The following is a 23,849-nucleotide window of genomic DNA, read 5'->3' as shown; positions in this document are numbered from 1 at the left end:
GAGAGAGGAAGGCTGCCCACGCCGCCCTCAGGCGCCGCCTCGGCCTGCAGCCCCGGAGCAACGAGGGGGACGCTCCTGAGGGAGTGGCCGGCGGGGCGGAGGGAGGAGGGCCGCGCCCGCTGTCTTCCTGCGGCGGGAGAAGCGGGAAGGAGCCTGGCTTAGAGGGGGGAAAGGGAGGAGGAAGGCCGCCTTGCTTCCCACGTCTCTCTCCAGAAGAGCCGCCTCTGGGTTTTGCTGCGTTTCCTCCTGCGCCTTTAAGCAGGTGCGGCCCAGGCAGAGGTCCCACAGGTGAAGTTGTTCTCCTCGGGCGCCTGGGCTTTGGTGGCAGGAGGTGGTCCGCTCTCTGCGTTTCTTCTGCCTGGTTATGCAAGGAGCATCATGGGTGCAGAGGAGGGTTACAGGCATCCCTTCCTTTAAAGGTTCTTCCTTTGTGGCCATTGCCTTGTTCCTTGTATCTGAGGACAAGTAGGGACTTTTATTCCATATTTATTTTCCCACAGGTGAAGTGGCCCTCGGATGCTTGTGCTTTGGTGGCAGGAGGTGCTGATTCGCTCACTGGGTTTCCCCTGCCTCGTTGTGCAAAGAGCATCATGGGTGCAGAGTAATAATAATAATAATAATAATAATTTATACCCTGCCCATATGGCTGGGTTTCCCCAGTCACTCTGGGCAGCTTCCAACAGGATATTAAAAACAAAAAAACATTAAACATTAAAAACTTCCCTAAACAGGGCTGCCTTCAGATGTCTTCTAAAAGTCAGATAGTTGTTTATTTCCTTGACATCTGGTGGGAGGGCGTTCCACAGGGCAGGTGCCACTACCGAGAAGACCCTCTGCCTGGTTCCCTGTAACCTCACTTCTCGCAGGGAGGGAACCGCCAGAAGGCCCTCAGCGCTGGACCTCAGTGTCCAGGCTGAACGATGGAGGTGGAGACGCTCCTTCAGGTATACTGGGATGAGGCTGTTTAGGGCTTTAAAGGTCAGCACCAACACTTTGAATTGTGTTTTGGAGAGTTACTGGCATCCTTACTTTAAAGGTTCTTCCTTTGTGACCCATTGTCGTCTTCTTATATTTGGGGACAAGTAGGGACTTTAATTCCATATTCATTTCCTTCATGGATGTTCTGCCTTTCCTCCAAGGCAGCATGCATATATGGCTCTCGTCCTACTTCATTTTGTTCTCATGACGACTCTTGTGAGTTGAGTTAGACTGAGAGAAAATGGAATACCTCAAGGTCATCCAGTCAAGCTTCATAGCAGAATGGGGATTTGAACTCGGGCCTTCCCACTCCCAAGTCTAGCAGAAGTTGCTGGTGGATAGTTGCCTCTATGATCTTGAGAACAAAGAAAGACTTTAAAAAAGAAAATTCCCAGGGTCATCCTTTGCCAAATAATGTGAAATAATTTTCAATGGCTTTTTAAAATACTGTATATATATATAAAGGGAAGCGTTGAAGAGCTATTTTTCTGAATGTGAAAGCTTTTGTGCTAGAACTGTGGCTTCATTGTAATTGTATCTCTCTTTTTTTAGTTCCGTAGAAAGTTGAGACCTCATTAAGAAAAGTTCTAGGACTCAGTATGTCAAGGTATGGTGTAGCTCTGGAGTTTCCCATTTGGTTAATGCTGGTGTGTCAGTCTGGATGCTGCCTCGTGGACTCTATAACCGCTGCACGTGGTTTTAGCCATGTGCATGATTACATCAACAAATCGAACTGGGATCAAGACTATTGTGAAAGAAAAAGGAAAGTATCTCATTTTGGTGGCTGGAGACTTTCCACAGAAAAATTCACAGGTACTTTTCAACTAGTGGTATACTAATATAATATTTCGCATACAGCATATTAAAAAGAAAAACTGGGCAGAATTACTTGTAAAGGTCACCTTATCTGGAGGAACATATTGCCTGATTACATAATAGCTGAACACCAGAGAGAATTAGCTGTGCTTAAGTTTCACTGGAACCAGAAAAATTTATTTTCGGGACCAATTGATTTAAATGTGATTTAAACATGGGTCCCAAAAACTCAGGTGGGCATAGTCTGCCATTTATTGTGGTCTCAGCCAACCTCCCGAATCTTCCAGCAACTGGAGAGAGGATTTTATTTAATTTGCTGAGTACAGAGGAGATACGAAACACTTTCTTTTCTTACTTTTTCCAATGCAAGCTTTGGGGAAGGATACTGCCAGGTGTTCTGCTTAGCAGATGACTGGGACACTTGTTAGTGGCAAATGAGTTTGCAGCCACTGCTGCATTTAAGTGTGAGTCACTTTCCCTGGGTTCGGATCAACAGCTGTACTTTTTAATATATATTTCTAGTAGCAGTAATTCAATAGCTAAAACTCTGTTGGTTTTCATTGTCAAACTCCACATCATTAGATGCAGTTCACAAACAGGAATCTGTTGTTTTTAGTCAAATGACTAATACAGCTAGCCCTCTGGAATGGTATGTAAAAACATTTTGCTTGTTCCTTTTAGCCACACTTCCCATTGATCGTATTCAAGAGAATTATGTTCGTGAAGTGCGAGATGTCATTTTTTCATTTGTCTACCCTACACCATTTAAATCGAGAGTTCTGCTTGTAGCTGTCTCAAAGGTTAGGCTTCATTTTATTTATTTGCAACTCCTCTAACTGTGTGATACAAGGTTGCTGATTTGCAACTTTTAGAAAATATTAGGAGTCTATTGAGTACACAAAATATAAGCTGCATAGCATATTGAATAGAAATATATTGCGGCCCAGTTTGCATTGGCCGTATTGAACTTCTTCATTCGGCATTCAACTCCTTGCCAGAAAACTTTCTAGAACATTTGTGGAGATCCCTTAAAATTCCCCCACCTCTGCGCTGGTGGAACTCAGTGCATACAACGTAGGTGTGGAAGTAATTATTCTTTATCTTATAGAAGAGATCACACACCACCCTCTTTTGTTCTTTCTCACCTCCCTTTTCACTTCAGATCTATGCCCCAAGGCTTCAAACTGAGTAATTTGTTTAGTTTACTCAAGTCCAAAGCTCCAATAACACACGGAAGATTTGTACTGCATGTACAGTGGTGCCTCGCTTAACGAATGCCCTGCTTAATGAAATTTCCGCTTAACGAAAGGATTTTTCGAGCGGAGGTTGCCTCGCTAGATGAATTCGTTTTATGAAAAATTTGTCTAGCGAATCGCGTTTTCCCATAGGAATGCATTGAAATTCAATTAATGCGTTTCTATGGGCAAAAAAAAATCCAAAAAAAATCAATGCATTCCTATGGGATTTGCTAGACAAATTTTTCGTTATAAGAAAAGACCCGTGGAACGAATTAAGTTCATCTAGCGAGGCACCACTGTACTATACTCCAGGGGTTCATGTGTTATTCCTGCCTCCTTCCCTTCTCATACAACAGGCATGTCCAACTCCTAAGAGACTGCAATCTACTCCCACTGTATAAAAAAGTGGCAGTTTTATACCCATTGGATTGACCAAAGTTGTTGAGCTTTTGGGGGGGAGGAAGACCCAAAGTAGTTGAGCTTTTTTTTTTTTGAGGGAGGAAAAATTATTTTTTATGTATTTTTATTTTCTTTCTTTTTTGGGAAGATTGATCAGGATCACGCGATCAACCAAGAGCACACCGCAATCGACTGGTAGATTACAAACAGCCTGTTGGACATGCCTGTCATACAAGCACTGCACCTCTCTTCCTTCTTGTTTAGCACTACACCTGCATTGGAGTTTTCACCACAGTTAGCACCAAACCAGTTTGCAACCACAGGTGAAAAAAAAGATGTGTAAACTCTGATTTTTGAAAAGGTGTGATGCTAATCAGCATTGTTTCCAAAATAAAAGGGGAGGGGGAAAGGTCTGTATTAGAGGGGAAGAGGGGTGTGTGTGAGCCCAGTGAGTGCGCTCCCAATCTCCTTAATTTTTATGGGGCCTGATTTACATATTCCACAAGCTGTTGACAGAAAGGATGCTTTTTTTAAAAAAAACAAACAAACTATAATGACAACTAGGAGTAAAATAAAAAGGCTACACTACTGGTAGAGTACAGAGAGGAGATGCCACATGGCTCTTGGGCAACTGTTGTGCTGAAAATGTGACATGAACTTCCATTTGAGTCTCAGTGCATCACTTTTTTGTGTATTAAGTGATTTACAATTCTCATCCCATTAAGCCCACACAGTAATCCTATGATTGAAGCTGAGGACACTGAACTTTAGCACTGGAGGTGCTCCAGCTTCTCACATAATTGCAAACCTATTGCAGTGACTAAATACAGTGCCCAACTGTTGCTAGCCTTGCCCTAAACAATAGATGGATTCAGCTCATCTGTGTTATTGATAAATAGAATCTGTGTTATGAGAGGAGGGAGGAGTAGCAGCTGGACAAATCACTAATTAAGTGGCATTTCCAACTATAAGGAATGTCTTTTGAATTCTAAGTGATTTCTGTGTTGTCATTCTCCCTCCAGGAAGTCTTGGAAGATATTTTGGACCTGGATGTGTCCATCTCAGACTCGGAGGACTTTATACAGCTTGTCTCTGGTGCAAAAATTGCCTTGGGATCTCTGCCTCTGGCCCACAGATATGGTGGCCATCAGGTCAATAATAATACTTGCTCTGTCTTACCTGAGCTTTAGCTCCTCTGCCTTGACTTACCATCTGCAAATATTTCAGGAAATCCATCTCTGATTCCTATTATTGCCATACTTCTCTGTCATGATAGAACAGAACAAATTATAACTTGGCTAACACTGCTCCAATCTGTTGCTATGTCTCTGAAACATGCTTGTAGGAAATTTGTAGGACTTGTTTTTCTAACATGTTGAATCTCACCATCACCAGAAGATTTAGGAATGATTTTTCTAGTTATAAATCTGCTGTAAATAATACCAAATAGTGACTTGGTTTTTTTTAATTTCTTCTTTCCTTGTTAGTTTGGTAGCTGGGCAGGTCAGCTGGGTGACGGAAGAGCCCATTTGATTGGTGTTTATACAAACAGGTACTGCATTCTTCTTTTTGACTAGTCGGTCTCTAAATGATATACTTTCAGAAAGTACATTAAGAAATATTACTACTGATAATTAAAATACTTGGGCTGGAATAACTTACTGACCAAACACAAATGCTGTGGTTTGCTGTTTGTTCTGATTTAAAGCTAAGGAGCAGGTTTTGTGGCTGTCAAATCCCTGGCTCCAAATGAATTGGGTGCTGGTCTCCCACAGATATGCACTTTACACCCACCCTCATCAGCTGGCATCACCATCCATCAAAGTGATTGGCAGGTGATTTTTTATTATTTTTAGTGTAACCAAATTTGTTGAGCTTTGTTGAGGCGAATTCCAGGACATGTCATGGAAAATCAGGGTGTATGGCAGCCCTACCCAGCCCCTGATTTATAGTGTTCATGGCTATGGGAAGATTTAAACCTGGAACTTCTGGGCTCACATCCTTTCCTACTGCACTGTATCAGTTCTCAGTATTACTAATGTCAATGGTTTTTTGCAGGTTTGGTGACAGTTGGGAACTGCAGCTGAAAGGTTCAGGAAGGACTCCGTACTCTAGGTTTGTCGTGTGTTTTGTGTATTATTCTGTATTCACCCTTGATAGCTCTTGGTCTTGTTTCTGTTTAATTTAATTCTGAAATTGAAACCTTTCATTTCAATGACTTTGGCCAGCTTAAAAAAACATCCCAACCTCAAAGCACAAGATTATCTGTCTGAATGAAATTGTAGCATGTAGCACCCCTTTGTTCAAGTCATCAGGAGCAAAAGAATTTTGCCTTATGTTTTGACGATCACTGCCGTAACCTATTTATTTATTTAAGAAGGACCAGGTAAATTAATGGGGCCTACGTCAATTAGTCAGCATTAACCATGATAGCTAGAAGCAGAAGAGCTGCATATCTCTTAACATTAACAACTGGGAGGTACCATCATACCAGTTTGGGGGAGCTCTTACTGTCTTGCATTGCCCGGGAATTAGGGGAAATCACATTAATGCTGAGCAGAGAACTATAGGAGTCCTGAGGATTTGTGGAGGTATGCAGGTTCTTTATAGTCTAGATATGTAAGTGGGGTAGGGCCAGGGGAAGGTGTAATGTAACATCTGATTTCATTTGAACATGTTTCTAAGGGTGATACTAGTTGCACACTTGCTATCCTTTTAAGAGCTGAAACTGCTATTCTCTGCTAGAAATAAGCATAGCTGCCAAGTTCTCCCTTTTTTTAAAGGGAAATTCCCTTATGCTGAATAGGCTTCCTCGCGAGAAAAGGGAAAACTTGGCAGCTATGAATAAGGACTCACATGCAGCTTTTAAATTCCTGCTTTATATGATGCCTACGCCTGGGAAGAGTTTCCCAAACGTTTTTTGCTGGAACAAGTTTACCCTAGCATGGCAAAATTAAAACACCAGGAGCTGGAAGATAGTTCAGATGATAAGGACCACTTACCAGTAAGTGGCGGTTGCAGCCCAGCGTGGGCCTCAGTGGTGCCAAAGCGTTCATTGATTTCAGGTACACACCCAATGCCTATGCCAAGACCTACTTACATTTGTAATCAATAAAGTTGTGGCCTATTTAATTCCAAAGCGATTGTCCTGTGATTCTTTCCTCTTCTCACGTTAGCTTATAAAACCTAGCTTATAAAAAGAACTACCATGCTTCCTTCTCTGCAAGCTCCCTGTTCTGTTTTGTGCCACACGCTGTCTTCTAAATTGTGCAAAGCAGGGTAATTTTTGGGTGAATTGGACTTTCAGCTGTTTGATTTTACCGGCCTGCATTTCCTGAGCATTGCTCAGATTCACTCAGGGCCTACGGTGCCAAACATTACCGTACATCAAACTAAGGATAGATAAATTGATGCCATCTTTGCAAGTTTTCCCTTTTCTGGAATTTCACATTAATCTACAAACTTTTTTTTAAAAAAGGTTCTCTCAAAATCCATTTATAAACATGTATTTCCTATTTTTCCCACTTAAGAGGAGATATTTATCCCAGTATTTAACTGGCTTTCTACATAGAATTACATAGAATCATGGAGTAGGAAGGGTCATCTAGTCCAACCCCCTGCAATTCAGGAATCTTCTGCCCAACATAGGGCTCGTACTCACAACCTTGTTTTAAACTGTTTAATAGATAACATGTGCTTTCATTTTCTTAATACGCTTTTCTTGTTTGGTGGTTGTAATAGTTTTATTTGTTTTATAAGAGTATACTTGATTGTTGTGATCCACTCTGGGACCTTGCAGTGGAGGACGGGTAATAAATCTAATAAGTAAATATTATTTGCAAATATGTGATTTGATGTGCTTAAACTTTCATGAAATGCATCACAGCATTAGGAGAAATGTGTAGTCTGTGGATAGCTGATCCACACATTAATCTGAGAGATGTTGATCATATCTTCCCTGCCCACTCAAGCATGTTCTTTTTTCTTTTTCTAATTCAAAAGGAAAGGGTAGCGTTTATATTCCTAGTTTTCCTCTCCATAGGAATGGGGACGGCAGAGCTGTGCTCCACTCTTCTGTTCGAGAATTCTTAGGAAGTGAGGCTATGCATTATCTTGGAATTCCTACAAGCAGAGCAGCTAGGTACTGTATCCATGTTTGTACTTTCTTTAGAATCTGATCTGATGTTTACTTGATTCCACTGACATCAGGAGGAGACCACTCATGTACTTTTTACAGTAAGTGTCTTGTGGGATTTTTGGCTTGTGCCCAAGAAATCCAATCTGCCTTCTGCTCAGTCTTTGTAAATATGAAGAAGATTTTGTTTGTATGAGTGTTATGCTCACCGGCCAGGTACAGTGTGTGATGTAATTTCTGATAGAGCGCAACACCTCCCCTTATTCATTTACTGTACTTCCATTTTGTGACCATAGTTTAGTTTAGTTTTTACACTTTTCACAAAATTAAGAAGAGTTAGCAAACAGCAGCTGCACACTACCTGATTGCAACTCCCTCTAATATTGCATTTCTACCATGTGAGATGCCTTGCTATTGTTGCCAAATTGTTAAGTGTGTGATATTGCTGACATTCGGTGTGTGATATTGCTGACATTCGGTGGGCATTCTGTGTGTGGTTATCTGATTGCCTGTGCAGGTTTTTGGCTTGCTGAGAACATGCAGAACACTCTCTCCAACGCCAATCAGGAAACAACATTTTGCTTGTAGAAGAGACCCTTTACAAATGACCTCTTGGAAACCCTGCTTAATTGCTTCAGCAAAAGGTCTTGCAAACTCAGTGACTGATGCAAAACCCATGAGCCTGTCTAGATGAGCATGAAATCTCGTAGCAATGTTACAACCATCCTTGGATGCTGCTTTGACAGGCTCTTTGATTCAAAGACAATAGCCAGCGTGAACTTGGTGTACCAAGTGCGCTGAGTTCAGGAGATTGCTTGGCCTTCGTGCTTAGCCTGCTGTTTTTGAAGCTCTCGGTGTGCTGGTAGGGCCGTGTGGGGGAAGGAGGAGGGCAGTACTCCAGAAAGCTTTCCAGACTTCTTTTCATACATATTTAACTCAAATAACCCCAGCTGATCACTTAGATTGCTGGCAATAGGAAGCCGTCATATCTCAGCTCTTACGATTAATTGACAAAGTTCTTGCTGAGTCTTGGCAGAAGTGTGGGAAAGAGCATGTAATTTATCCCTGGAGATGGGCCCACTCTAATAGCTCTGTGTTCCTGTGTTGCCAACAGGAAGCTCCATTCACAGAGTGATGGTAGAATGGAAAACATTCTTATGTGGAACCTTCATGCTTTGAAGATTTGGGTTTCTGGAACAGAGCACAGGAAGTCAGTGGCACATGGTGTTGGGTGATGAATGTTAATGTTGTGCTCCAGACCGATCATAGGGTGCTTAAGCACTGCAAATGTAGGGAGCTGGGAGCAAGGAATATGTTTTCCCCAAAACTTTAGCATTTGTTTTTAGGCATTTGTGGTGACATCTGCCTCTATCTGCACCTGTTCTTAGAGACGTATGAACTGGTGCATCTACCAGTGTGCTTCTACGACCAGAGAATTGGTTTTGAAAGGTCCCGAACTTGAAATCCCATCTTCCTTATAGCTTCACTTGGACGCCTTAGGCCAGGGGTGCCCCAACTTTTTTCAAAGAGGGCTAGATTGGATGAAGTGAACATGCCGGAGTTGCTGAGCTTTTTTTAAAGGATTTTATCCCCAGGACATATATTGCCATGGGGGCTGGATTAAGTCGACCGGCGGACCAGATTAGGCCCCCGCAACGGACTTTGGACATGCCTGCCTTAGGCAGACAATCAAACTGGTAAATTGGGATTAATCACAAAGAAAGGCTTGCAAAGCAATTGAAGTACAAAAATGGCAATAATAATCACAAGTGCAGGTAGTAACATCTTCTTTTAGTTTGCTCCTTGTACTTCTGCCATATGTTGCCAAACAACTTTTATTTGAATGGCCTGGATTGAAGACATGCATAACAGCTTGATAAGCAAAAAAATGACAATGTTGAAGTGCTTTCTGCATAGTCACAGAAGTACAGGGTTCTTTGTGCCACCACATTTCCACCATCCTGTCCCTCCTGTGTGTAGGCTTGTATGAAGAAATGAAAACACAGATTCAGCCACTGGCACCTCCAGGCGGGGCTGGAGTGTTCCCTGTTTGAAACCCTGAAGAGCTGCTCCCATTCAGTGTAGGCCAGGCATCCCCAAACTTCGGCCCTCCAGATGTTTTGGACTACAATTCCCATCATCCCTTACCACTGGTCCTCTTAGCTAGGGATCATGGGAGTTGTAGGCCAAAACATCTGGAGGGCCACAGTTTGGGGATGCCTGGTGTAGGCAATGCTAGCTAGATTGACCAATGGTCTGACTCAGTTTAAAACTGCTTCTTACGTCAAGCAACTTTAAGGTGTTTCATACTAACGGCTCATTTTCTCTTTTTCCACAGCTTAGTTGTGAGTGACGACGACGTGTGGAGGGATCGGTTCTACAATGGGAATGTTAAGAAAGAAAGAGGTAACTCCTGCATTTCAGATTATTATTTGGAATACTGTCATTGTATCAAACTCATTTATAAGAAAATACAAAACACAGTTATATAGGAAAAAGAAAAAGAATGAAGAAAGAATAACCAAGAAGACCCTTTTTCACATTTATGTTGTACAATTCATATCATTTATCCGCGCATAGCAAGACAGATTCCCCCAGCTCTCATCTGGGTGTTTACTTCTTCTCCTAGTCTCCCACCCTGAGAGATACCTCCTACCCTGTCTTCCCACCTCCAACTGTCTTGTTCCTGTGTGTACCCTCCTTAATACACAATAAAGGAATCTAGTTATAAGCTAACAATTATCTGTAAAACCATTTATTCTAAATATTTAACATATGCACTCCAGAATTATCACTGCTGGATTTAAAATACAGTCTCCCCCCCCCCCTTCAGCAAGATGGCACTTTATCTAGATTTCTCTCCCAAGCCAAGCTCAAAGATTATAACCACTCAGACAGCACAATAGGACTCTCACAGTAATTTTCTAAAATTCTTTCAGTAGCACCTTAAAGACCAACTAAATTTTTATTTTTGTATGAGCTTTCGTGTGCATGCACACTTCTTCAGATACACGTGTGCATGCACACGAAAGCTCATACAAAAATAAAAACTTAGTTGGTCTTTAAGGTGCTACTGAAAGAATTTTTTTATTTTGCTTCGACTCAGACCTGTAACTAGTAATTTTCTAATAATACAAATTAATATTCATCCAGTTTCTATGTCCAGTTTCTTATAAATCCTTTTAACAACAGTTCCAACAGATCTCGGCCAAGCCACGATCCAAAATTCTTGTCTGTTTTAGACTGTTTTGTTTGCTGACTACTACTTCTTTGTATGCTACTGTCCTCTTATATTTGTCAGCTTTGAAAGTCATCACTTGGCAAAGCCATAGTTAAGATTAACCACAGTATTGAGTTCAGATGTATTGCTAACCTTTGATTAATCAAAAGTTAAAAGAGACAGCATGCATTTGCTCCATCCAATGAAGTGAGTGGGCGAATCTACAAACACAGATGTTCTGAGTGCAAATGGAAGCACATCTAGGGCTCTGGAACAGAGTGCATTTTTATTTATTGACATGCATATACTTGTATTTCAGGTGCATATACTTGTATTTCAGGTGCTATAGTTCTGCGTGTTGCCAAATCATGGTTTCGAATAGGATCATTAGAAATTTTAGCTCATTCTGGAGAACTGGATTTGTTAAGGTTAGAATTAAAGTATTTATTTATTGGATCAGTTTTCACTTCTGGATAATTTAATAAAATTGTGGGGTTCTAAAAGGCTACATATGCACAGGGACCTTTCAGCCTTCCCCTTCTTAACACAGGCTTGTGCATCTCCTGAAAATCTTGCCCAAAAGATTAGGGGACTCTGTAGGGAGGCATTCTATGATGTACAGGGGACTGCCACCATATGGGAATATTAGAATACACACTCACTTGCATGGGGCAGTGCATGAATCATAGAATCATAGAGTTGGAAGAGACCACAATGGCCATCCAGTCCAACTTAGCACTCACACACAGGCCTCTTTGGATCCTGACCAATATAAATATTGAAAAGAATTTCAGAGTTTTAGATACCAGTTCTTTGGCACACACACACAGGTGTGTACATGCATCCTGTTTTTAGGCAAGCAGGCGTTGAATAGATTTGCAGCCCTCCAAAGTACTAATTTATGGATGCTGGTAACATACAATTCTATTTTAAATTGTGGAATGCCTTTCACTATACAGTGTTATTGTAAAAAATGTGTATGGCAAATATTTTTCCCTGTATAAAGGCCATTGCATATACTTGATACTTGATACTATGTTTTCCATGAGTCAGTGTTGAAATAAGCATTTACAACTACAGTACTGCAAATTCTTGTATGGCCTGTGAAGTCACTGATATTATTGGGTTTTTTATGAAATACTAAAGGGCTCACATTCATCCATTGGGTTGGTTTTTTTGTGTTTTTAAATAGTACAGGCGTCCCCCTTCCTCCCCCAACTCAGTGCTATTTCAGTTGTGCTTTACAGCTCCTCTCAGTTTCCAAAGTCTTTTGTCATGCTGCAGTTCAAAAACATCCAAGTCCGGAACATCCATAGCCAAGTGGAACAGATTGAGCACTTGGATCCTGACCCAAAACAATTTGTTCAATTGTATATGAATTTTTGCATGGATTCAAACATAGAAGGCTAGAAAATTTCCAAGAGCCAGCCTCAGATTTTCAGGTGCCAGTCTTGTACAAGGAGTAGGAAAATGTAAAATATTTAGTTGATATTTCAATAGCATAAAATGTAGTGCTAGCAGGCACCTGGGTGTTAACTCTCAAAAGTCTCCAAAACCACACTGCTGTTCCATCCCAATAAGATATAAAATCTTACTTGAGGGAACCACATGTGGCTGAAAACTTAGTATGGACTTGCAATCTGGCTATAGAAAAATAATGCTTCTTATTAAAGGGTGTATATTTCCTACAACCCAATTTAACTTTTGTAGGTAGGCGTAGGCACCTTAAGCAATATTTCCAGGTATCAGATATTTCCAGGTATCAGATATATAACAGAGTAATTCCTTCACTGTTGTTTCAAAATCGTCTCTGATGGAAGAAACTTTTCATTTGTAATTTAGGATGCTGCTAGACCATATCATAGATAAGCACTTTCCATCAATAGACATGAATGATTCAAACAGATATCTGGTAAGTCTTTGTGCTTCTGTGGACACAGCAATGGCAACAACAAAAGAACAATATGTAATTATGATTTATTGACAAATCCAAACTTGCCTTCAAATTAAAAAGGCAACAGAACTTCCCATTAATCTATGTTTAATATGTATTTAGCAATAACATATAAAGAATGCAGAAGTGACATCATCTCTATCCAGGAGGTTCACAGTTTATGGGCCAAACTAGACATGATGTGGGGAAAGCATGATCAGTTTCTTCTTGTTTATTTTTTATTAGAAAACCCCCAGTTAGCCCTTTGAAGAATGTGGAAGTAGCACTGGGGGAAGATTGTTTAACTTTGTCTTGGGCACTGTTTTCTCAGGGCTCACCCACATTCTATTTGTTCTGTTCCCGCTACCCTACCCCAATTTGTCCTGTGATTTCTAGCCACAGAAAACCTGGCTGACAATTGTTCCAATTCAGCAGTAAACAGCAGGTCTTTCCAAGGAAATATGCGGGACAAAAGGAAAACCTATTGGACCTGAGCCTAGAAATCATGAGAGCTCCTCCTTCCCCCATGAAAAGCAAAAACCTTGCTCTTAGTTTTCCTGGGACTGCAGAACTGATGGGCAACACAGCTCCATGATGTGTCTAAACCACTCTTGAAAAATATATTTGTATGTTTCCCCATCTTGGGCCCTGCACAATTTTCTTAAAACAACTTTCATGGTAAAATTGTTTTTGATTGCAGGCCTTCTTCTCTAGAGTAGTGTCTGAGACTGCAGGTCTGATTGCCTTGTGGATGTCAGTAGGCTTTGCTCATGGTGAGATATGTTTTTGGTACTGTGTTGTTGCTTTGTGAGTGAAGGGTATGAAATATTTAGATTCTTTTAGAAAATACAAATGGGGTGTAGTCTTTCCCAGCCCCCCCAAACCTACACAGTGAGCCTCTTTATAATGAGTCAGATCATTGGTCCAGTACTGTCTACACTGACTAGCAGTTGCTCTCCAGGACTTCAACAAAGGTCTCTCCTAGCCTTATCTGGAGAAACCAGGGATTAAACCTGAGATCTTTTACATGCACAGTCTCAGCCCTTTCTTACAACCTGGCGCCTGGCCGGCTCTTCATTCCTGGAGAGAGAGAGAGAGAGTGTGTGTTTAGTTGTTTTCCGCCATTTTGGGACACACATTGGGAGGGTGTCAAAATGGTTGACTAATTATGTGAATAAACCAGATTTGCATGGAATAAAACTAAATTAAGAAAAACATTGGATTGGCTCCAACATAAGCTAGTTGCAGGTAGGGGTCCATTGAAATTAGTGGGATTTAAGTTCGTATTGACTTATCTTTTCACATTGATTTCAAAGGGGCTCTAACTTTAAGCTGTTTACAGTTAAGGAAAATACAACATTGTCCTTTTCTAGCAAGGTTGGGAAAAAATATCTATTGGAAAAAAGGGATACCGGTAGTATCTCAGTTAAGGTGCATTGCAAAAAACATACTGCTCATTCCATGTAGAACTATATAAGAAGAATAAGAATAATTTCTTTTTTATTTGCCCCTGCATCTGACTGGGTTGCCCCAGCCACTCTGGGCAGTTTAACTGTAATAGTAAACTACCTCTTAACTATGGAATGGAGGAATGAACCTGGTTTCTAGACTTCTAATTCCTGGAGAAATCTGTCAGATAGTAACACATATTTCATTTATATGAAATCAGCATTTTCTGGGGTATGACACCATGCTGTTTAGATGGCAGTGTTGGTCAGTTTTGGGACTGATTTTATTATGGATGCATGCTTTTCATTTGTGTGTGTGTAGTTTTAGATAGATATTGTTCTTTATTTTGTATTCTTTTTATATTGCATATTGTGTTGTAAGCTGCCTTATGTTCCAATCTGGAGGAAAAGCATACCTGAAATAAATAAATGTTGTTTAATTTTTAGGTGTGTGCAATACAGATAATTTCAGCCTGTTAGCCATAACTATAGATTATGGTCCATTTGGTTTTATGGACTCTTATGACCCAGGTATGTATAGCCTAAGTGAATGCAGTATTGTTTTGGGGATATAAAGTATTAAATAATTTAAAAATTGCAGAATTTGACTAGATCTGTATGCATTCACAGTAAAAGGATTTAATAGGATTGGAAGAAGTGGAGGAGAAAGGTCTAGGAGATGGTTTGCTGGTCTTTGACCGTATTAAAGTTTTACTTACTTACTTACTTACTTACTAGGAGATGGGAGTTAAGAACTGCTATTGTGAAGGATCTCTGTTTTGTTTTTCTGCATTTGAAATAAGAAAATAACTCATTGCCATCTTTAAACTTGCATGCTGACAACGTATCCTTTCCTTTGGCAAATATCAGACCTTGGCTAATCCAGTGCAAACTAATATCCTGGTGTTTAGAGACTTCTGTGCAAAATATTTTGGTGCCTACAGCACTTTTTGTTAGTTGGCATCAATACGAAATACGAGTTTACTCAAATATGTTAAGGTTGGTTGTTTACTCTGAATACTTTTTTTCAGATTTCGTCCCAAACACATCTGATGATGAAAGACTGTATAAAATAGGAAACCAGGCAAACGTCGGACTGTTTAATCTGAACAAGCTGTTACAGGCTCTAAACCCTTTATTGGCTCCCAGACAAAAGCAGCTGTAAGTAATCCTTAAAAGTGTTTTCATGCTTAAAAGAGCTCGTGAGATGAGACATTCTTTAATGACCATATGTGCTAAACAAAAAAGGAGGGCTTTTGGGAAGTTGGGAGTTTGTTTTTTAAACCAAATTATTATTATTATTATTTAGACCATGGTTGGCTTGCAAAAAAGAAAAGGAAAATAAAAAATGGCCTTTATGATGGGTGGTAAACGGTTTCAACATCACGGAGATTTTTTCATAAACTGGGCCCCAGTATTGCTGCTGTCTGCCAAACTGGGAAGAAACATCAGAAAGCCAGGCAAGTCCAGGAGGCAGTTTTCATGCTAAAGGTTGTTGGCTGTGGTTTTGAGAGCCAAATGGAAAAGATGTCTTTTGATCACTAGTATTGTTATACATTATGTGGCTGAAATGATGCATTGGTTTTTCTAAGAAGAAAAGCCCAAGTGACCTCATTACAATGAGATGTCACTCCCTGGAGTGATATGCAGTCAACATGTTAATACTCCCCTACCCCTTTTTTAAAAAATTGATTTTTCAAGTAACAAAACATACCCATGCAGTCCTATAAGTGATATGATTCAAACTAATGTAGAAAAGCAGTACCAGGTCTTACATTTACTGACTTACATGTGCTAAATCTTGCAATGTAACAGCTTCACTGATTATATAATAGTGGCAACAACAAATTAAATGTGAACTGAATCTCATGTATTGTTTGGAAAATATGCAAAGACAAAAAAGCGCAATTCAGTTGCAAAGTAATGTGTTCCCCTTCAGAATAACAATATAACATTTCTGATTTCTTTAAAAGAATTGCAAAACAGAATTATAATCCAAGAGTTTTATACAAATCTAATTATTTTGCTGCAGCATTTCACGTTTTCTCTTAATAGGGCTTCTCAGATACTTGGGGAATACCCAGAACAGTATTATAAACGGTATGTAATTGTTGGAACCCATATTTTAAAAAGATGTCAGCATCTTAATTTTCAAAAACTCTCTAGTTTTGTAATATTAATGCATTCATTTCCTTAACTCGCAGCTTCACAGAACTATTCAAAGCTAAATTAGGTTTCCTAGGCGACAATGAGGACGATAACTATTTGATTGCATTCCTTCTAAAAGTGAGTTTCTTTCCTTGGTTAAATATTTGAGTTGCCCTTTGACAGAAGAACTAAAGGTGAAACTGACAGAAGTCTTTTAATGTTTATTAGCTCATGGAAGATACAAAAGCGGATTTTACAATGACTTTTCGGGAGCTCAGTGAGATTTCAGAAGACCAGCTGCAGAGCATCAGCATTCCTAAGGTATTTGAGGATACATGTGAACGGTCCTTAAACTTGAATACATCATAATGACATTAAGAGAAAATGCTCATTATTCTTTTAAGATTAAATTGTGAAAGTACTGTAGGATTGGTTGGAGAATGAAATTGAAATAATGTGCAGGACTGGGTGAAAATGACTGGTCCTGTTCGTTTGTTTTGGGAAGAAAAGGATAGCTGAGCTTAGTAAAACAGCTGCATGTTCCACTGTGGACATTTTTTCAGCCTCTGTTTCCATGGCAGCGCATCATGCAGGAATCTGATAGGTAAGCCAAATGGTGGGCGATGGACGGACCATTTTTTTGCAATGACAGCTATTACAAAGATTTTGAAGGGTTTGAGAACTTATTTTTGTTAACTCACCTTGATCCCATATTTTGGTAGTCTGTTTCTATTAATAGGTTTGGAATAGATTGGTCCCACAAGGTATTGAGCCTTCACCTTGCCTTGATTCTACTTGCCCAGTGCAAAGTTATTTGTACATTCACCTCCATGCTAGATGGACTCTACGAAGGAATGCACAATCTCACCATTAGCAAGAACAGAGTAGTCCCTCAGTATTGAGGAGCTTGAACTGTGGGCTGTTGGGGCACATATTGTCCCAGCACTTGAGTTTCTGTGGCTCAACAGAGTGTAAAGGTTCATATAAGTCAGGAATTACGTCTCTGCAACCTGGGAATGTGCCTAAACCTCAACACAGGGCCTGACATGTTCACCAGAAGCATAAAGAATATTTTGTTTACGTGTTGTTTGAGCAATTGAGGGAAGTCACTATCATTGGTGGTGTTAAGGATGGAGCACTGGATACAATAAAAATCCTAGGCCTGAGGATCACTCCCAGATGATAAGCTGTGTGATGGCAGATGTAATATCCTGCATGGTTAAAAGATGACCTGTTCCCAAACAAGGATTTTATATAAATTGAGAGAAAAATAAACATAGCTTATTCCGTTTTTTGTGGAAAGAATTCGCCAGTGGCAAGTTATGTTCCCTTACAGATAGTTCTTACTTATTTACAGAGAGGATCAATGGCCCAAATCCAGCACAGATATTGCAAGAATCATAAATCAATCCATCTTCCTTGCAAGAAGTTTTGCTTCCTCCCAAACCAGCATATTTGCCATTCATATACACTATCCCTAAACGACTAAACAAACAATACACTATCCCAAAACAATAGTCTTGTATGCCTTCATTTAATTTATAGGCAGGTTTCCAAAATATTTAAATTACTTATTCTGGGGAACTATTTTTTGCTAGTGTGTGATTTTTGCCTAGTGAAATGATTTCCATAATTTATAATACACACAGAAACCAAAGTCCCTGGCCTAAGGAACAGATTTTACCTTAGCTTGGTGCAGTACTGTTGTAGATCATCAGAAATATTTTTGGAGAATATATCACTGCTATATGCTACCCAAACTGCTGCATGTTATCCATATATTGGGAAGTGATGTGTGTATTATTATTATTATTATTATTATTGATGTTAAGTACCGATCAATTATTTCCATGTAGGAATTTTGGGCTCTGCAAGATGTGGCTAAACACAAGCTCTTTTCCAGCTGGGTTGTGTTGTACCTCTTGAGGTTAAAAAGGTAAAGAAATGCAATTGCGGACACGTGCAGGTGGAGGGAATTTCAATTTTCACTGGACCTCTCCCTCCCCCTCCCAGATACCTTATCAGGATCGGAACAGTTGTGCTGCTAACTCAGCACTCATCTTTCTATAATGGCTAGATATTACCATTGAAGAAAAAATAATCCTAAAATCTGTTTCTCCTCTGTGAAAATAATGCTGTATTTTTAAAGTGAGTGTGTAAAACTGAAAAATATATGTATCAGGTCTCTTTATATTAGATGATCATACTCATTATTGACAGGTTGGTCCTTTGATTTCTCCCAACCCTGGCAAAAAAAATCACTAACCCAATTAATGCAAGCAGAGGAAATTCAATTAAGCAAACTTAGTAGTTATATGAGAATGTTGAAGAGCTAGGATGGGAGGTGGGGAATTGCAAAAAAGTAATATCAGTGGGGCCAATCTTTCCCTTGTCTCACTGTGTTCTTGAAGTTCTTGGTTGAGCTTGCAATACCTCCTGTCTGAAATCATGGTAGTTTTGTAGCATTGTCAGTGAACTGTGCTAGACTGACCAATCGCCTAACTGTGTATATGGCAACTTAGGGTTTTTCTGATAATATTCTTTGGTCTACCCATACCAGTAATCAAATCCATATAAAAAGATCTGTAGGAAAGGCATCCCTCATGATTCCCCTCCTCCCCACCTCCCAGATTTACAAATTTGAGCATTTTCCTTCCCAACAATTGATACATATTTTTGGAGTTGCCTTTCAGTGGGCAGTGCATGTTCAAGACTATGCATTGTGTATTAAGTGTTTTATGTGTTACTTTGAGACTTCCGTATGAAATAGACTGAATATTTAAACCAGTAGATTCCATAGGCATATTCAGTGCTTTTTTCCTGGGGGTATGCATACTCCTAAACATTTTGTGAATTTTTGTACTTTTGTCCATTTACTGTATTTATTTTTTCCAATTTGAACTATAAAATGGTGGGTTTCTTGAGTTAAAATGAGAGTACCCCTAAATATTTTTTTAGAAAAAAGCATATTCCATGATCATCAGATTCTGGTCATGAAGAATATAAACTGTTGTGAAACCTGCATAATTCATTTTTCCATACTTTATTATTGATGCATTTTTGTGAATACTTTATTAATGTTGTCTTGGAAAAATAGCAAGTAGCGTATCAGTTAAATGCAGAATTGCAGACAGAGGCTGTGGTTCAGACGTAACAATCTTAATAAACCATGGTTTATTAAGATCAGAGCCTTATCAAGTATCCTAGTTAGTAAGTCAAGTTTTAGCCACAGTTTTCCAATGCTGAATGTGATTGTATGTTAAAAATTAATAAAATATTATATGGCAAAAAAGAGATAAAGGTAAAAAAGAAAGAAAGAAACAATAATGGAAGCACTAAGGCTGCTGAACAAGGGGAAAGATAAAGGAGAAGTGCATGGGCCTAATGCTTATTCTCAATACATTTGAACCAGCCCAGAGCAAGAGGCACAAACTAATCTTCATGATCCTGTTTTGTGTGTACAATATAGGAACTTGGGTGATTCTGATTCCAAGCGAAGCAAAAGAATGATGAGTGAGTCAATAATTTATTTTCTTCTCAACAATTAAGTCACATACCCTTCCTGTAGGCCAGATATTTCTTTCAATAATTGTTTAACTGATGTGACATTACATTGGGTTTCCAAGCACCTTAATGTAGACTCTTGTGATTTCCATTCCCTGAGGGCAAACACCCCCCCCCCACTCCTGAGTTCCCACACACTTTACACCCATGTAGAATATGCTATGTGTGCAGTAGATATCAGGCTGGGACCTAGTGTGCCAACATATCACATATACCATATACTTGTTTCCCTAGAGCTAACTCTGCTGGGGTGGTACTTGAAAACCAGTAGCCCCTTCCTCTAGGTTCTCTTGAGACAGAAATAATTGCCAGTTTGGGGAAAGTGATCAATTTTACAAGAAACCTGCCTCTGTGGCACACCAGTGTAGAACAGGTGTGAGGCACCTTTTGCCTTCCAGATGATGTTGGATTACAACTCCCATGAGCCCCAGCAAGCACGGCTAATGGTCAGGTATGATGACTAGCAAACATGGTGGTCCAAAGACTCCCCACACATTCTTCATCCTGCTGTGTTCACAACCTTACTGCCACCAGTTTGGTTTTCTAGGCTTAGTGATTTGCTTATAAAAAACTAATCTAGCAAGACTAGACTACAGAGCTCTGCCTGAGATCTTAGAGAGCACTGCTGGATGAGGTACACTGGACTGGATGGAACAGCGATCTCACTCGGTACAGGACTCCTTATAATGTTGTCATTGGAGCTCCTAAGCCTAAATAACTCCAGATTTTTTGCACTAATTATTTCCCATGTGCTAAGGTGGTAAACATAAGGGTTTGTTTGTTTGTTTATTATTTACTTATTTGAGCAGCACTTGACAATTAAAGTCTCGGTCTGTTTACAAGAATCTCCACTGATCCCACAATTCAGTGTAAACCTCTTTGTAGATGAGCATTTATTGTTCTGGTAGGTAAGATTTGGTGGTTTCATTTTCAAATGCTGTCTGACTTCTAAACCTAATCAGTTTGAGACAAGTTGAAGAAAAAAAATAGGGCGGTTTCAGAGCCCCTCACCCCATCCAGGAGCTGTAACAAATCCTTGGTTGTGATTATGTTCCTTCCAAACATTTGTTACATACACCGTGAACATTCCTGCGTGCCTTACTCGATAAGTTTTAATTTAAAGGGGTTTGAAAGTGGCCACCTTCAAACTTCTCTTTTTTTGATAAGTTTCTAGCGGTGGAAAACAAAAGGTGCATTCTTCTGCTTAAGTTAAGAAGGGGAAACCTGTGCTGCTTTTAAAAAGTAAAAGTGTATATAAAATTGTATAACCTAGAAATAAGGATTGACGATGAAAGAAGCCTATAATAAATTGTCACCTTTTAAATATTTCAGATTCAGGAAAACTTGGGAACACTCTTTTCCTGCACTAGTACAGCTGTAAGTTGTTGTGCTGTAATAATACAGGCAACATCACACTTAATTCTAGGCACTCTGAGAGTAGCAGGGTGGTGAAGGAGTTGTAAGCATGAATTTTTCATCCTGTTTTAATGTCCATTTCTTTCAGATCCTTAATTACTTCCTTATATCAGTACTAAGAAAAGATGTGGATGTCAGTATAATAAATCTCAAGAGAAAAGCCCCTGCTGATTTTTTTTGTATGTGCAAATAGGGTCTTCTTTTTGGCTACAGATATAAATCCTAGGTACGTGCTCAGAAACTGGATGGCCGAGTCAGCTGCGCAAAAGGCAGAAAGGAATGACTTTTCTGAGGTATCTTGCTAACTTGCTTTAACTTTTTATGCTCAAGAGACGAAAGATACATTTATCAAGGAATAGAAGCATAAATGCCAAGCATAAACTCTACAAACCGTTGAGTGAAAAAAACGCTTAATTGTAACCTGTATGGAAGAGTGTATATAATCATAGAATTGTACTGTTGGGATACCAGGGTTTGTTCTGTAGTTTTGTCTCTGTATAATGCTTTTGTTTTAAAATTCTTTTACTTTCAGGTCCACCTCTTGCAGCAGGTTTTGCAACACCCCTTTCAGAGGCAGGCAGTGGCTGAGAGAGCTGGTTATGCACAACACCCCCCTGCATGGGCTAAAGACATTAAAGTCAGTTGTTCATCTTGATGAAAAGAAACTGAGATCAAGATTAAATGAAGGGATATAGCCTTCAAGTAACACCAAACGACAATAAAAGGACACATTTAGAATTTTAGTCAAATCATGCCCTCTGCTCCTATTCCTGTTGTGTCATTCAGTGGCTCAATTCTCCTCTTCCTCTTGCAAGATCATCCTTGTCCTGTTTCGGCTACACCCCTGGTATGCCCGATTACTGAACCATGTTTCCCAACCACATCTATGTAAAATTAGCTGCCTTCTGCATTTCCTGGTCAGAAGATCAGTGGCCCCTCCAATTCCTGCACTCTCCATTTCTCACACTTGAACTTGGTAATGTCAAGGATTTAATTTGGTCTGCATTTTAAATGAATTGATCTGATGCACCCTTCCCAGGCTAATACATGGATTTAAACAGCCCCCACCCACCCAATGTGCTGCCAAATCTCTACTACAGTTCTTAGCTCAAAAAATAGTACCAAACTGTGTAAAAAAAATGTGTATTACTGGGTAAAAAGCATAAAACATGCCAATTTTCATGCAGTTAAAATCAATAGATTGATACAGAAACAAGGTGGAACATAATTCTGAATCATTTCATGCAGAACTGGCATAGACAGGAAGAAGACAGATTCATCCATTCTTATCTGGAATTATTGGAAGCAGAGTTAAACACTTGCTCCCCTTCCCTCCTGCTTGCCATTTTAATTTCCTTGTAACCAACTCCCTTTGCTCTTGCTGTGCCACAATCATAGGAATTGTTTGTGACTGTCCGCGATTCAGCTTTGTATAAGAGGCACCCCAAATTCTGTAGTCTCCAAGGCAAGAGAGTCTGCCTCTTGAGGATCCCATAAATAACCTTGGCACATGATAACTGGATCTAGAAACCAGGATTCTAAATCGTTAGAACAACAAAATCTCAACCGATCTGAGAAACACACAAAGTTGACAAAGCATAAGGCAGTATGGGCAAATAGTTGAACTGCACCAAGCACCGCTTTTCTCATGTCAAGAACAGCTTTTGATCTAAGTATCATTTATAGCCAAGGTTCTTCCTAGTGTCTCTGCAGCTGTGTTAAAATATCTGGTTTGCAAGCTAGTTCTGCTGGTAAGCCATTTGAGGATTGGCCATTGACAACTCTCCAAGGGTAGGATTTAGTTTCCATGCTGTCTGTTTCTGTTTCCCGATTTTAGGCGTAACTGTTGTGCTCCTGAACTGAATGTTTAGAGAATGAAAGCACTCGCCATTTCAAAGAATGTTTTGCGTATGCGTGCGCTACATGCTTCAAAACAGTGTTGCTTGTTCATTAACTTTGACACTTTTATGAGGCACTGAAGAGGATTTTATTCAGGAGCTGGCAGTCAAAACAAGTTCTGTCAAAACGAACACTGGAAGATTAGGGTGAATCATAAAAGATGAAAGATGCGTAAGAAGTCATAAATGACTTAACGTATTCCGATCATCATAAAGTCTTTAGGAGACAAATATTTTTAGGCATCACTTAAAAGACAATTGCTAACTTGGTTGCTGTGGGAAGAAGAACTGAAACTTGCGTATCTTTGGCCTTGCATTATATTGGATAAATAACCAGAGACATAGCCTGCAGATACGACAGCTGAAAGCAGCATTTTGGTTGGGATTTCTCACTTCAAAACAATTGAGGAAACAGGTGTGGCACAGTGCAGGACAACCTGTGAATAATAAAGCCTCAAGTGGAAGAGTTCAGTGTTTTCCAAATGGTTGGTTCTTGCTGTATCTAATAGTAAAGGTAAAGGGAACCCTGACCATTAGGTCCAGTCGTGACCGACTCTGGGGTTGCAGCGCTCATCTCGCGTTATTGGCCGAGGGGTTGTGGCGCTCATCTCGCGTTATTGGCCGAGGGAGCCGGCGTACAGCTTCCAGGTCATGTG

The 23,849-nt window shown here is 39.9% G+C and overlaps 1 protein-coding gene across 4 annotated transcripts; it reads left to right on the top strand.

Annotated features, from left to right (window-relative positions):
* The first annotated feature begins 39 nt into the window (after window positions 1-39).
* On the top strand, window positions 40-21,965 carry LOC118091986 (protein adenylyltransferase SelO). 4 transcript variants are annotated; one of them, XM_060280847.1, is made up of 20 exons: window positions 40-288; window positions 1,531-1,791; window positions 2,476-2,594; window positions 4,454-4,582; window positions 4,919-4,983; window positions 5,490-5,546; window positions 7,474-7,572; window positions 9,905-9,972; window positions 11,127-11,214; window positions 12,629-12,698; window positions 13,420-13,492; window positions 14,615-14,698; window positions 15,199-15,328; window positions 16,223-16,267; window positions 16,372-16,453; window positions 16,544-16,636; window positions 18,172-18,251; window positions 19,785-19,828; window positions 21,509-21,588; window positions 21,828-21,965. In XM_060280847.1, exons 2-20 carry the CDS (start codon window positions 1,578-1,580, stop codon window positions 21,948-21,950), a joined length of 1,743 nt encoding a protein of 580 aa, XP_060136830.1. In that variant the 5' UTR covers window positions 40-288; window positions 1,531-1,577; the 3' UTR covers window positions 21,951-21,965. The 4 variants fall into 4 exon arrangements, with proteins under 4 accessions (XP_060136830.1, XP_060136832.1, XP_060136831.1 ...); XM_060280849.1 differs by lacking the exon at window positions 4,454-4,582; XM_060280848.1 differs by having other exon boundaries at window positions 40-1,791.
* Window positions 21,966-23,849: the final 1,884 nt, after the last annotated feature.

Source organism: Zootoca vivipara, chromosome 12, assembly GCF_963506605.1.
Source record: "Zootoca vivipara chromosome 12, rZooViv1.1, whole genome shotgun sequence".
Classification (NCBI taxonomy): Eukaryota; Metazoa; Chordata; class Lepidosauria; order Squamata; family Lacertidae; genus Zootoca; species Zootoca vivipara.
This window is presented reverse-complemented; position numbering and strand designations above follow the sequence as displayed.